The following is a 12,014-nucleotide window of genomic DNA, read 5'->3' as shown; positions in this document are numbered from 1 at the left end:
AGTAAAGACTGCAACGCCTGCTTTAGCTTCATTGAGTGACAGATCTCTTTCAAACTTTCAGGAATTGATAAAGGCAACAACATGTACAAAATTTGTATCTCGGAGATTTGATGTCGGTGACCAAAGTTCAGGTCAATTTCACGCCCTCTCCCATTATCAATGGGAGTGGGCGCAAAGTCAATGGTAGAAAATTGAAAGGCGCCTCTTTTGGACCAGTGTCATTCCTAACACTGCAGTGACACTCTTATTTACAAGTAAACATGACCGCTGAACCGGAAAATTGCACCCGTAACCCTACTGTATGTCCCTGAGGTCATTTCAGGTCATGAATGGTATCTAACAGCTATTCGCTAATAACTTTTGATAAAGGCATCCCAGAGCGATGGAAATGCCGTAGATGTGTTCAGCTCGACGATACGGATCGACTGATGTGCAACAAAACCTTCGATGCTTCTCGACGGGAGGATCACGATGCTGATAAAAGTGAGCTCTTGCAAGTTTTGAGTGAAAAGTTATTTAAGAAAAACTATCAGCAAGCAACGTACATTTTGGCAGTTTTTGTCTCCTGCAGGCTAAACTATCTTCGGTTGAATCTGAGGGCAGGCATCAGAAAAAAACGTTAAGAGAGCTATCGAATGCGTTTTTCCGCAGCGCTGTAGCTCTATCCTTTCCTGAGCTATAGGCCAGTTTGTCGAAAATTGTCAAAGGTTGACCTGGAAATTGGCGAAATTTTACGTTCAATGACCTCTGGCGACCTGACCTTTGATTTGACCTAAAAGGTGACCATAGTTTTTTCTTCATCATTTCTTACGCTCTTTCGATCGCCGACTACGGCGTTTCGCTAGTGACCCAGGACCCAAGTTAATAGGGGGTGTTCAACCTCCATCTCCAGCAGGGCGTGGAAATCCAGGAGCCCCAGCGGGGCGCGGGTTAACCCCCATACGTATAGGGGTAGCGGGTATTTTTCGAGAATAGATCACGTTAAAAGGGTCGGATCACGGAAAAAAACTGTACCATCGAGCCGATCATTTTTATCTGTCCTGAAAATGGCATGACCTTAACCCGAATAACCGTTGATTTGTGAGATCTTTCTTGAGATCATGGCAGGCCACAAAATCTCACCTCAAGAAGTTACAGCAGGACCCGATTAACTCGGCAGTTGTTATTGACCTATGGAAGGTCACCCAATGATCAACGACCTTTAAATTGGGTAGCAGCGGCTGCTTATCTTCACGGGCAACACGCTCAATTTTTCTGCAAAGCTCCAGCTCAGAGACCGAGATGCTCAGGTCAGGGTGCAATGGACGACTCCTCTCCCTTGCGTTAGTGACTGTGAAAACGCCAATAGACGAGCGCCGGCTAGTACATACATGACACTGACAGTTACTTTCCACGACTGTACGGCATGGTGAGCAGCTACATGAAAATTGGCATGCGCCAGCTAATCAGTTCATGCTTTGTGCGTTTGACCTCGACTAATCTTTGAATCCTTTGGCACAACAGTTGCGATGCTTGTCCCATCAAGGGAGCCATTAATTCTAAAAAAGATGAGGCTTTCTCAGAGGCCCTCATTACCCCCCGCCGAAGGGCGTCATTACCCCCAAAGGGGGCATGCCCCACCATTTGCCGACCCCTGACGTATATGATGCAACGTTTCGCGTGCATTTGAGGCACTTCTCAAAATCACTATTCGCCCCATCGAGGAAGCAGAGCCTTGAGCTTGGCGCCAAACGCCGAGGCACGAGGTATTTTGTATAACCTGTCACGTGCACAACTCTTTGTGAGACAAATAAATAAAGAGTTACTTATTGACAATTTGGCAAGCTAGAAAATGCAGAAAATGGGTCTGGTGGAAGCGGACTGCTGCAAATATTTAGGGACCACTCGACTAGCAGTAGTTATTCGTCGATAGTCTTGAAGTGCAAACGATTGTCTTTACAAAAATGTAGACAGACCCGCAGTTTGAATTATACAGTAGTTGAATACCAGCAGTTCAAGATGAAGCGAAGTGATGTTTGTTTAACACTTTGCGCGCTATGGATACAGGCGCTAATTCCACTGCCAGTAACAGAAGGTAAGTTCACAAAGGGAAAAATGCCATGGCTCGTACGCTCCAACAACTCAATTTTGTCTAGCTACTTTCATTACACAACGTTATTAGGAGCCAAAAGCAAGCATAAGTTACAAGTAGCACAAATCGTTTGCATACACTGCATTTTCAATCAATTAAAACCATTTTGTGACAATGATAGTAAAAATATACGTTAAAAGTTTTGCTTCGGCTTATCTTGTAGCGGGATGTTCCTTTGCAAATTACGTGACCTTCGTTATGCTCGTATTGTCGGGGAATATGCCCTTTGTCACGGTAGGTTTGTCATTGTAAGGGGGCTGAACAGTGAACTTGAAAAGATAATTAATTCTGTTACTTGTTTAGCATCAGGATTTAGTACCTACTAATAAAATATTAATATTTTATTGCAGGCTTGTCATGCTTTACCTGTAGCAGCAAGACCAACGAAGGCTGCAAGAACGAAGACCTGAAAAGTGGACACCGGAACAATCTTTTCTCCGAAACATGCCCCGGAACTGATGCTGTTTGCATCAAACAATCTATTGAAGGTGAGTTAGATCGTGACTAAAGACAAGGAAAGATTAAGCCTTTTATCGTGTTTTATTTTAAAAGTTAGGGAACTCTGAGGATGGGTGCTTCACTTCATAAACGATTAAACGAACCGTGCTAGTTTGGTTTATTAAATTGAACATTTTTCGGTCTGTTGAGGAAGTTTGTCACGGCCTTTGAACGGCCTTTGGGTAAGAGGTTTGGAAAGAAACATCGGACTAGGTTGTGAGTAGTCTGTAGACAATCAAGTCGTGCATCGTCGGCAGTTGAGCCCATCCTGTCTGGAACGGAGTGTCCTGCGGGTGGAACAGGCCTCTCAGTCACTCAAATAGTCAAGGCAGATGGGCCCCTGCGCCCTGCGACCTCCATTGCCTGTTTGGTTGGATGCTGGTCATCCCGGAACATAAGCCTTTTGTACGGGGAATAAGGGATGCATACGTGATGATACATAGTACCACCATAACACACCGACTAATGTCTTTCAGTCAAACACTACTACGAGGAGCACTACAACCGGGCCGAGCTCAAGAAATACTACACAGCGATGGACGAGGCTGCCGAGTGTCATGGAATCGGACATAAGCCTCACACCGCCGTAACCGGCGCCCCTGGCGACAACGAGACAAGCACTAGTTCAGACGACACCCACCAGGATGTCACTGCTGCTCCGGACTCGGCGCCCGACTCCGGAGCTCCCGCCGCTGACGCTGGTGATTCAGCTGGAGAGGACGGTGGCGAGGCGGCCCCGGCAGCAGGAGATGCTGCGGCCGACCCAGCTGGAGATGCTGCAGCTGCCCCTGCCGGACGACGGCGACGTGCTGTGGCTACCAACTGTCCGGTGAGGAGGCTGAAACTTCATAAACCTTCTCGATAAGTAAATAATCCCGACAGGCGTCAAGCTCATGACTATAATTGTCTCATGCATGACACGTCCCTTGTTTCGTATTAAAGTATTCAAGGTCTTGAAGTTCCAGCTGTACTGTGTGCGTTTTTAGGCGACTGCTAGCTTCACTTGTGGACTGTGTCCCACAGCGTAAGGCTATTTTCCGTTTTGCTTGTGTGAATTGAGAGAGGCAGGTCTAACGTCCCTTCCTCATCAGAGCTCGTTCTTTCTAGAAATACCCGAAGGCGTTTCCGGAGCCGGAGGCTCTGGTGGAGCGGTCCGACCAGCGCTGGATCTACTCGTGCGGCAACCGCTCCGAGTGGCACCACGTCAAGGTCGGTCACTGCCACCGGCACACCGATGGCATCCTGGAGGAATCCATCTGCATCTGTGCTGAGGATTTGTGCAACGGGGCCACGGCTCGGCAGGCCGTGCCGTTCCTGGTGCTGGCAGTGGCCCTGGTTCATCTGCAGCGAATGATCGGCTGAGGGAACCAAGTGCCACTTCAGTGGAGATAGGAAACGTCGTTGTGATGCTTGGGACGGCGGCAGCATTGCCTGAGGGTTGGGTAGGAGATGGAGGGTCGGGTTGGCCAAGTTGGGTTAATGGGGGAATTATAGGATGAGGATTGGTCTGTGTTGATTTCCTTGGGATTGATAAAGATGGACGTAGGCTGTGAACAAAAGCAATGCTCGTCAACTTGATGTTAGAGACAAAATGTAGGTAGAGAGACGTCAGCAATTTGATGTCTATAGGAATCGGAATGTGTTTTTAAACTGTGCATGCTTTGACATGGCAGGGAAATAAAATTGAAACACAATATATGTTCAGCATCCTGTCAAAGTTTGTGAGGCTAGGACCGAAACTGCCATTTTACATTCACTAAGGTACTGGATTCATGAGATGTCATACCCACTCTTGAGCTGGCCTGACCAGACATACAATGTACCGTTGTCAAGTATACGATAATCAGTACTTTATCATTTCTTTATTAATGTGCACACTTCATGCCATTTCTACAGTAACCATGACAATCGTATTCATTTTACCGTAACCGTGTTCCATACACATGCATTCTCAAGGCAAACTCGTTTGCAAAAAGCAGCAATTATTCCTGTCAGCTCAGCTTCCACTTCTTACGTCATTTCACAAACGGGTAGTCATTCGAAGATAAAGCAATGTACATATACATACTGCGCTTGACACGCATTAATATGCCATTACACACAATGCATCATTCGCAGTAGTAACAATATGGATTGTTTTCATAACATAAACGGCACAACTGAAATGATTAGACTGAGAGATAAATTGTATGTGGATATTCACTATTCGCCTAAAGTGTTTTTATAAGCAAAAATTTCTTTCAACGAAACCAATAGTCTTTTATGATTACAGCCGATATCATATACAGCCGATATCAAGTTGGAATTGGTCGACACACAAAAAGCAAGTAAAACAAACATTTAGAAGACCATTCTAATTATTTTCACTTCCGTTAAAAAAAAAATGAACACTGGTTTGTTTCCGTCCTGCTCGTGGGAAGTGATCTCCCCCAGTTATTTTGTTAAGCATTATATAGGGCGCCAACAACACAGATCGGCAACGAGAAACAAATATTTTTTGAACATATTACGCAATACAATGCACAGTGTACATGTACATAGCCCAAAGTATCCAATAATTACGAAGGTTGGTATAACAATCAAATTGCAATCAAAATGCCACATTTACAGACCACTTGTTCTAAACTCGCACATACTTTCCACATTTATTCCACACTATTCCACGTCAATCTTGAAATGCAATGCAAATCACTGAAGGAACTTAGCTCTACCTTAATGACAAACCATCCAGTTCAGTAATTTGCCTCTCATTCCGATAGGCATTGCATTGCTTTATAGGTAATATACGTCTACGGTTGACTATCATCTCTATAAATACAGATGTTGAGCAGAAGCATAGCAATACTCTCACAATCCTCACCAGAAGTTACGCGTGAGATGGCGACCGCAACCACACTGATGTGCAATGATTTTGGAACGATGAAACTATTTGCAATGCAAGTTACACTGATGAGTGATACGTAATGTGTTCAATGTTGATATAAAAAATGGTAAATGAGACAAAGCATATGTGGTAGCTAAGAAGTTCTGGAAAAACAGTATGCGAAGATAAGCAAAACTAAAAATGCTCGAGGGTACAGGGAAACTTATAAAACGTTACGTTCGATATTTTTTGCAGAATCAACGGTTTTACAGAACAAAAAGCAGTTAGAAATAAAAATTAATTCTGAAGTGCTTACGAGTGAAAACCTATCATTAAGGGTAGCAGGAGCATTTGTTTTTTAGCCGTCAAATCATGAAACTCAATCGACTGACACTATATTTTCTATACTCAAAAGTCGACACATTTGTAGGATACGTTTACCTCATGTTTTGATTTTACAATCGAGGCTAACTGTTAAATTGACCACATAATGCCTCCGTTAGTATCTCGAGGAATATAAACAAGTAAAATCACGATGATTGCGATGCAGAACCGGACGAGTTTTAAAATGTCTTGAAAGTTTGCTTATCAAATTAAGAAGTACTTTTAGGTACTAAAGCATGCTTCAAGATATCTAATGGAAGAAGAACAAGAATTTATATATAAAAAAATCGGAACAAAAGGGCAGGTGTACCGTATTCTTATAAATGAGATCACCTCCACTTCGATCAGCAAACAAGTGAGCAGGCTGCAGCATCAAAGAACATTAACCCGCGCACCGACGGGGGGGGGGGCGGATATCCGCCCCCCTGAGGTTTTTCGCGAATAGCGGGAAAACCGCGGCGCGTAGCGCCGCGAAATTTGGTATGACTATTCCCTTATCAATTTTACACATGGTGTGCAAGTTTGAACCTCCTACCTTTCAAGGTCAGGTCACCAGGTCACTTTGAATGACCCAACCTCAAGTCACTTTTTTGCAACTTTGTCACCGTGCCAGAGCTACAGTAGATGTCGGAGGCCTTTGAAAGTCGCAGGATGTTATTAGGTCATTAGTAGCTACAATTTGTATATCTCGGAATTTTGATATCGGTGACCTAAGGTCAGGTCAATTTCGCGACCTCCCCATTATAAGTCAATGGGGGAAAAATCAACTCCCTGTTTTTACCACTAAAACGGGTCGGAATGGCCCCATATACCATACATGACTTCATATACGATCAACCTTCACTACCTTGAGGTCTGTTTTGCTGTTGGGCAGCTGTGAGGTCATGTGACGTCATCAAAGGTCACCAAAGGTTTTTGGCCAATAACTCCGTACAGGAACAAGATACAGACGCGTGGATGGTCTCATTGTGTTCAGCTCGTCAAGACGCATCGAATGATATACATGATGACCTCGAGGTCACGTGACCTGAGGTCAACCTTTGACCTTGACCTTTCGAGGTCAACATATGTATCATTCGATGCGGATTGACGAGAGGATCACGATGATGCCCTTAGTTTGTTCCTATCTTGACTAATTCGAAAGTTATTCGAGAAAAACTCTCTCCATATTTAGCGCCGCCATTTTGGCTTTTTCGACCCCTGTGACGTCATCTTTGACCTGACCTGAAAATGACCTTAGTAAAAATTGTAGATCTTGACCGTGCGTATCCGATGCCGTTTACCGCTTGTCGCTATCTTGCTTCGTTCTCGAGATCTCAGGGGGGGGCGGTCATCCGCCCCCCCCCCGTCGGTACTAAGTTGGCGCAGACCCCCGTCGGTGCGCGGGTTAAAGTCACCACCATTCCACGAGACAGCATAAGCAGTAGCATGACTAGCTACAAATAGAGGTAGATGTTAGAGATGTTGCTACTAAAAAGAACTACATGTCAGTGCTTGCATGTCAACAATATTTTAAAGCGGAGGAGGAATGTGTTTCTTCTCATTACCATATTCAACATTCCATATAAGGATGTGTTTTACGCACTCATCCTATAATCGGGCATGTGAGATAACGAACTTTGCACTTCACTAAAAATAGTAACACTTCGCGAAATGAGCGCACCATTTCAAGCATGTCTTCAAAGCCCAGGATGCCGCTGCACCCAGGCTTCCCAGCTCCCCACTGTCGTATAATTCATTGCACTGCACGTCGCCAACCTATGCCGTTCGACACAGACAACGCAGCGCTCCTTGTCTATATCTCACTCAATTATGTAGGTCCACCGGCGGTGTCCTTTTCCAACATTTCACGACACATCACGAGCATATCGTTTCTCTCGACCGTCCTGTCGGCTCCTCACGTCACCCCTTCGCCTGTTCTGTTCCGCACTGTATCAGACCTGCTGCGGTCCATTGAAATAGAACACCACCCAGTACACGGTGTTCAGTACCACAAACGACAAAGGGAAGAACACGCGCGAGAACCGGTCCACCAGGATGGCCCGGTGCCGCTGCTCCTGTGACGTGTCGCGCAGAAACGCCGACGGCTGCGGCAGCGCCGCCGAAAAGATGGCCCCGTTGTGCAGGGAGGCGGCGTCGCGTGGCCCGTCGCTCATCGGCAGGCCCTCGCCATCCGTCTGCGGCAGCGCCCAACGGTCAGACCGAAATCGACGCGCGATTGTCGGGAACGACGGGCGTGGTGTACGGAACGGGCGGGGTGGGGGCGGCCGAATGACTGTCTTAGAGTTTAGCAAGAGCCCGTCCGTGATGAGTAACATTGGTAAGGGGGATAGGCAATGAATATGACCCAAATTTGTCCACGAAATTAAACATAAGTGAGCATACGTCCAAAATGACTGATTTTTTTTTTCGCTTGGAACGTCCATAACATTGTTCGACGCCCGCCACAAAAATAAGAAGTAAAAATAATACCTTATGATAATAAGAAATAAGTAAAAATAAATAAAAATAACAAAATACTAAGACACCCGTTACCCAAGGCACAACATCCGTCAACATTCGCCCACAAGTCATTCCTCATTCATTCCGCACTGTTACCCCACCCAACAACCCTTAGAATGTCCAGTTATTATGGCTATCCGCGGCGCGCTTCCACTTTGATTTCCCCAGGCGATGGGTGACCGCCGGCGGGTCAGCCGTCCCCTGGGGATATACTGTGCCGCCGCACCCACCTTGATGCCGCCGGGCGCGCGGCGCCGGCGCACTGTCAGTCTCCGTCGCACCGAACGGATGCTGCGCCGCACCAGGGACTCGTCAGCGTCCACCAGGTCACCCATGATGACGTTCACCATGGCGTACTCCATCAGCGAGAGGAACACGAACACAGTGCACGCGTTCATGAACACGTCCACCGCCTGAGGGAGACGGAGGAAAGTGCTCAGATGTGGGTATCCGATATCCGAAGGTTGGGACTTTTCAATTAGACAATCACTATTCTTTAGAATTGTGATTTTCTATTGAAAATCCCAACCTGAGCTACCTCTCTAGGGGGGTGTTTAGCGTTTCGGCCGCGATTTAGGACATTTTGATTCCGAGAAAAACGGCACGGTAGAATTTTTTGCCATTTTCAGCGTTTGGTCCCGTATCGGGGAGCTACCGGCTGGCATCGGTCGCTTGAAATATAATTAACCCGTTTTGGGGTAATCGGCACGTGCATTTTCCCATAGGGTTAACATGGGGGAAAATTGGAAATTCGATTTGCGAAAAATTTCGTCAATTATATTTGCTGATATTTTTAGGATCGGATCTCGGCCTGCCACCTCACCTTTTGATGTTAATTATTTAAAAATCATAGGGTACAATTTCGGGTAATCTTGACGGACAGTTACCCCATGTTGAGCCTATGGCATTATCGAAAAATTATTTTCAAATCGATTTTGCCAAAAATTTCCACGTTAGATTTTGAAAATGTTCCAATATGTTGTGCCCCGGGGTGTCGGCTACCACGTGGTATGGGTCAGATATGGGGCGATTGAAAAGCACGTGCCACGTGCAAACGTGTTTGATGGGGTAACCTCCGGGAAAATCCGACATTGGCCAGCTTGGGGCCCTATGGCTCCGAAACCACTCCACCTAGCGACACCAAATCAACGCAGCCGGTGAGCAGATGAGTCCAGCTTGTTGCACCAGCGGTCACGTGGCGCACGTGCTATTGCACGTGCCGTGGCACGGGGTCAATTTTTGTTCTTAAATGCACCAACATTGTGAAATGCAATGAATGGGGGAAATAGCCGTCAGGTCGTCAGTTTTTATGATAGGGTCGATCTGAAAACGGGTATAGGCACAGAATGAAGGGGGCTAAAAAACTGCTATCTCGGATTTTTTGTAAAATGAAAAATTTAAAATTCTGGGAAAATTATATATTCGAAAGGTGAAATTTCCCTAAATTTTCCCGTTTTTCGAGTTTAGCCGTCCACTGTTCAGAGACGGTGACACCGGCCGGGGTCATTTTTTACATGCTGATGGCCACGTCGATGGGTCATCACGTGGCGTGAACGGTGAAGCAATCAGAGGTCCGGCACGTGCCACGTGGCCACGTGTTTGAGTCGCGTACCTCCCAGATTACCGTGTGTTTGCCGATTTGTGGCCTTATAGCACGAAAACAGCACCAGCCAGGAAGCCTGAAATGGCACAATCGGTGAGGGGACAAGTCCTGCTTGCACTACCGGTGGTCACGTGGCACACGTGCGAAGATGGGCACCTTCGTGGCGGAGATATTTTATAGTGAAATATTCAAATGTACATAACTTTGTCAGTTTAAGTCCGATTGGGCTAGAATTTGGTGGCTGGATGCATTGTTAAGCGGCAGGAACAAGTGCGCCACGTTTGTTGCAGTGCGCCACGTTTGTCTCAAAGCGCCATTTTTGCCGCAAATCGCAGAATGTGCGTATCTTTGTCGAACATGGGACGATTAGGATGCGCTGTGATTGAGGTATGGCTGCCTTAACGGCAGATATGAATGCATCACATTTGCCGCAAGGCGTCATATTTGTCTTAATGCGTCAGTGTTTGCGTTTTGCCCACGGCGGGCGTTTTTTGCGGCGGTGTTTGAGTTTTTCGGGGTTTGCGTTTGACGGCGGGCGGCCGTTTTTGCGTTTTTGGCGGTGTTTGCGTTTGGCGGCGGGCGGCCGTTTTTTGCGGCTTTTTGCGGTTGGCGGCGGGCGGGCGTGCGTTGTGGGCGTTTTTTGCGGCGGTGTTTGCGTTTTTTTGCGGTTTTTGTGTTTGGCGGCACGCGGGCGGGCGATGCGGGTGTTTTTGCTGTTTGCGTTTGGCGGCGGGCGGCCGTTTTAGCGGCGGTTTGCGGCGGGCGGCCGTTTTTTTTGCGGCGTTTTGCGGTTGCCGGCGGCCCGCCGTTATTTGCGGTTAGCGGCGGGCGGCGGGCGGTCGTTTTTTTGCGGCGTTTAGCGGTTTGCGTCGGGCGGCCGTTTTTGCGGCGTTTTGCGGTTCGCGGCTGCGGCCGTTTTTTTGCGGCGTTTCGCGGTTGGCGGCGGGCGATGCGGGCGTTTTTTTGCGGCGGCGGTTTTGCGTTTTTTGCGGTGTTTGTGTTTTGCGGCGGACGCGCGTTTTTTTTGCGGCATTTTGTGCGTTTTTTCTGCGGTTTTCGGCGGGCGGGCGATTGTTTTTTGCGAAGTTTGCGTTGGCGTTTTATGCGTGCGTTTTGCGCGTTTTGCGGTGTTTGCGTTTGGCGGCGGGCGGGCGGTTTTTCACGATTAAAGTCCCAACCTTCGGATCCGCAGTGCTGTTCGACAAGCGCTGCCCGGGCCTATCCGAAGGTTGGGACTTTTCAATTAGACAATCACTATTCTTTAGAATTGTGATTTTCTATTGAAAATCCCAACCTGAGCTACCTCTCTAGGGGGGTGTTTAGCGTTTCGGCCGCGATTTAGGACATTTTGATTCCGAGAAAAACGGCTCGGTAGATTTTCTTGCCATTTTCAGCGTTTGGTCCCGTATCGGGGAGCTACCTTGTGGCAAAGTTACAAAAAATATAATTGACACGTTTCGGGGTAATCGGCACGTGCATTTTCCCATAGGGTTAACATGGGGAAAAATTGGAAATTCGATTTGCGAAAAATTTCGTCAATTATATTTGCTGATATTTTTAGGGTCGGATCTAGGGCTGGCACCTCAACTTTTGGTGTTAATTATTTAAAAATCATAGGATACAATTTCGGGTAATCTTGACGGACAGTTACCCCATGCTGAGCCTATGGCGATTTCAAAAAATTATTTTCAAATCAATTTTGCCAAAAATTTCCACGTTAGATTTTGAAAAAGTTCCAATATGTTGTGCACCGGGGTGTCGGCTACCACGTGGTATGGGTCAGATATGGGGCGATTGAAAAGCACGTGCCACGTGCAAACGTGTTTGATGGGGTAACCTCCGGGAAAATCCGACATTGGCCAACTTGGGGTCCTATGGCGTGAAAACCACTCCACTTAGCGACACCAAATCAACGCAGCCGGTGAGCAGATGAGTCCAGCTTGTCGCACTAGTGGTCACGTGGCGCACGTGCTATTGCACGTGCCTTGGCACGGGGCCAATTTTGGTGCTTAAATATACTAGCACTGTGAAAT

General features: G+C 46.9%; 2 protein-coding genes across 2 annotated transcripts; one reads left to right on the top strand and one right to left on the bottom strand.

Moving 5' to 3' along the window:
- Positions 1 to 1,785: 1,785 nt before the first annotated feature.
- Positions 1,786 to 4,341, top strand: LOC122373420. The gene is made up of 4 exons (XM_043351445.1): positions 1,786 to 2,074; positions 2,482 to 2,619; positions 3,106 to 3,458; positions 3,737 to 4,341. The coding sequence occupies exons 1-4, from the start codon at positions 1,999 to 2,001 to the stop codon at positions 3,989 to 3,991; spliced, it is 822 nt and encodes a 273-aa protein (XP_043207380.1). The 5' UTR covers positions 1,786 to 1,998; the 3' UTR covers positions 3,992 to 4,341.
- A 2,883-nt stretch (positions 4,342 to 7,224) lies between these two features.
- LOC122373423 (glycine receptor subunit alpha-4-like) lies at positions 7,225 to 8,787 on the bottom strand. Its single transcript, XM_043351449.1, has 2 exons — positions 8,609 to 8,787; positions 7,225 to 8,053 (listed from the first exon to the last, which is right to left on the bottom strand). The coding sequence occupies exons 1-2, from the start codon at positions 8,774 to 8,776 to the stop codon at positions 7,811 to 7,813; spliced, it is 411 nt and encodes a 136-aa protein (XP_043207384.1). The 5' UTR covers positions 8,777 to 8,787; the 3' UTR covers positions 7,225 to 7,810.
- Positions 8,788 to 12,014: the final 3,227 nt, after the last annotated feature.

Source organism: Amphibalanus amphitrite, unplaced genomic scaffold (genome assembly GCF_019059575.1).
Source record: "Amphibalanus amphitrite isolate SeventyFive unplaced genomic scaffold, NRLGWU_Aamphi_draft 001493F_arrow, whole genome shotgun sequence".
NCBI classification, from domain to species: domain Eukaryota; kingdom Metazoa; phylum Arthropoda; class Thecostraca; order Balanomorpha; family Balanidae; genus Amphibalanus; species Amphibalanus amphitrite.
Note: the sequence above shows the minus strand (reverse complement) of the source record. Positions and strands in the feature narration are given on the sequence as shown.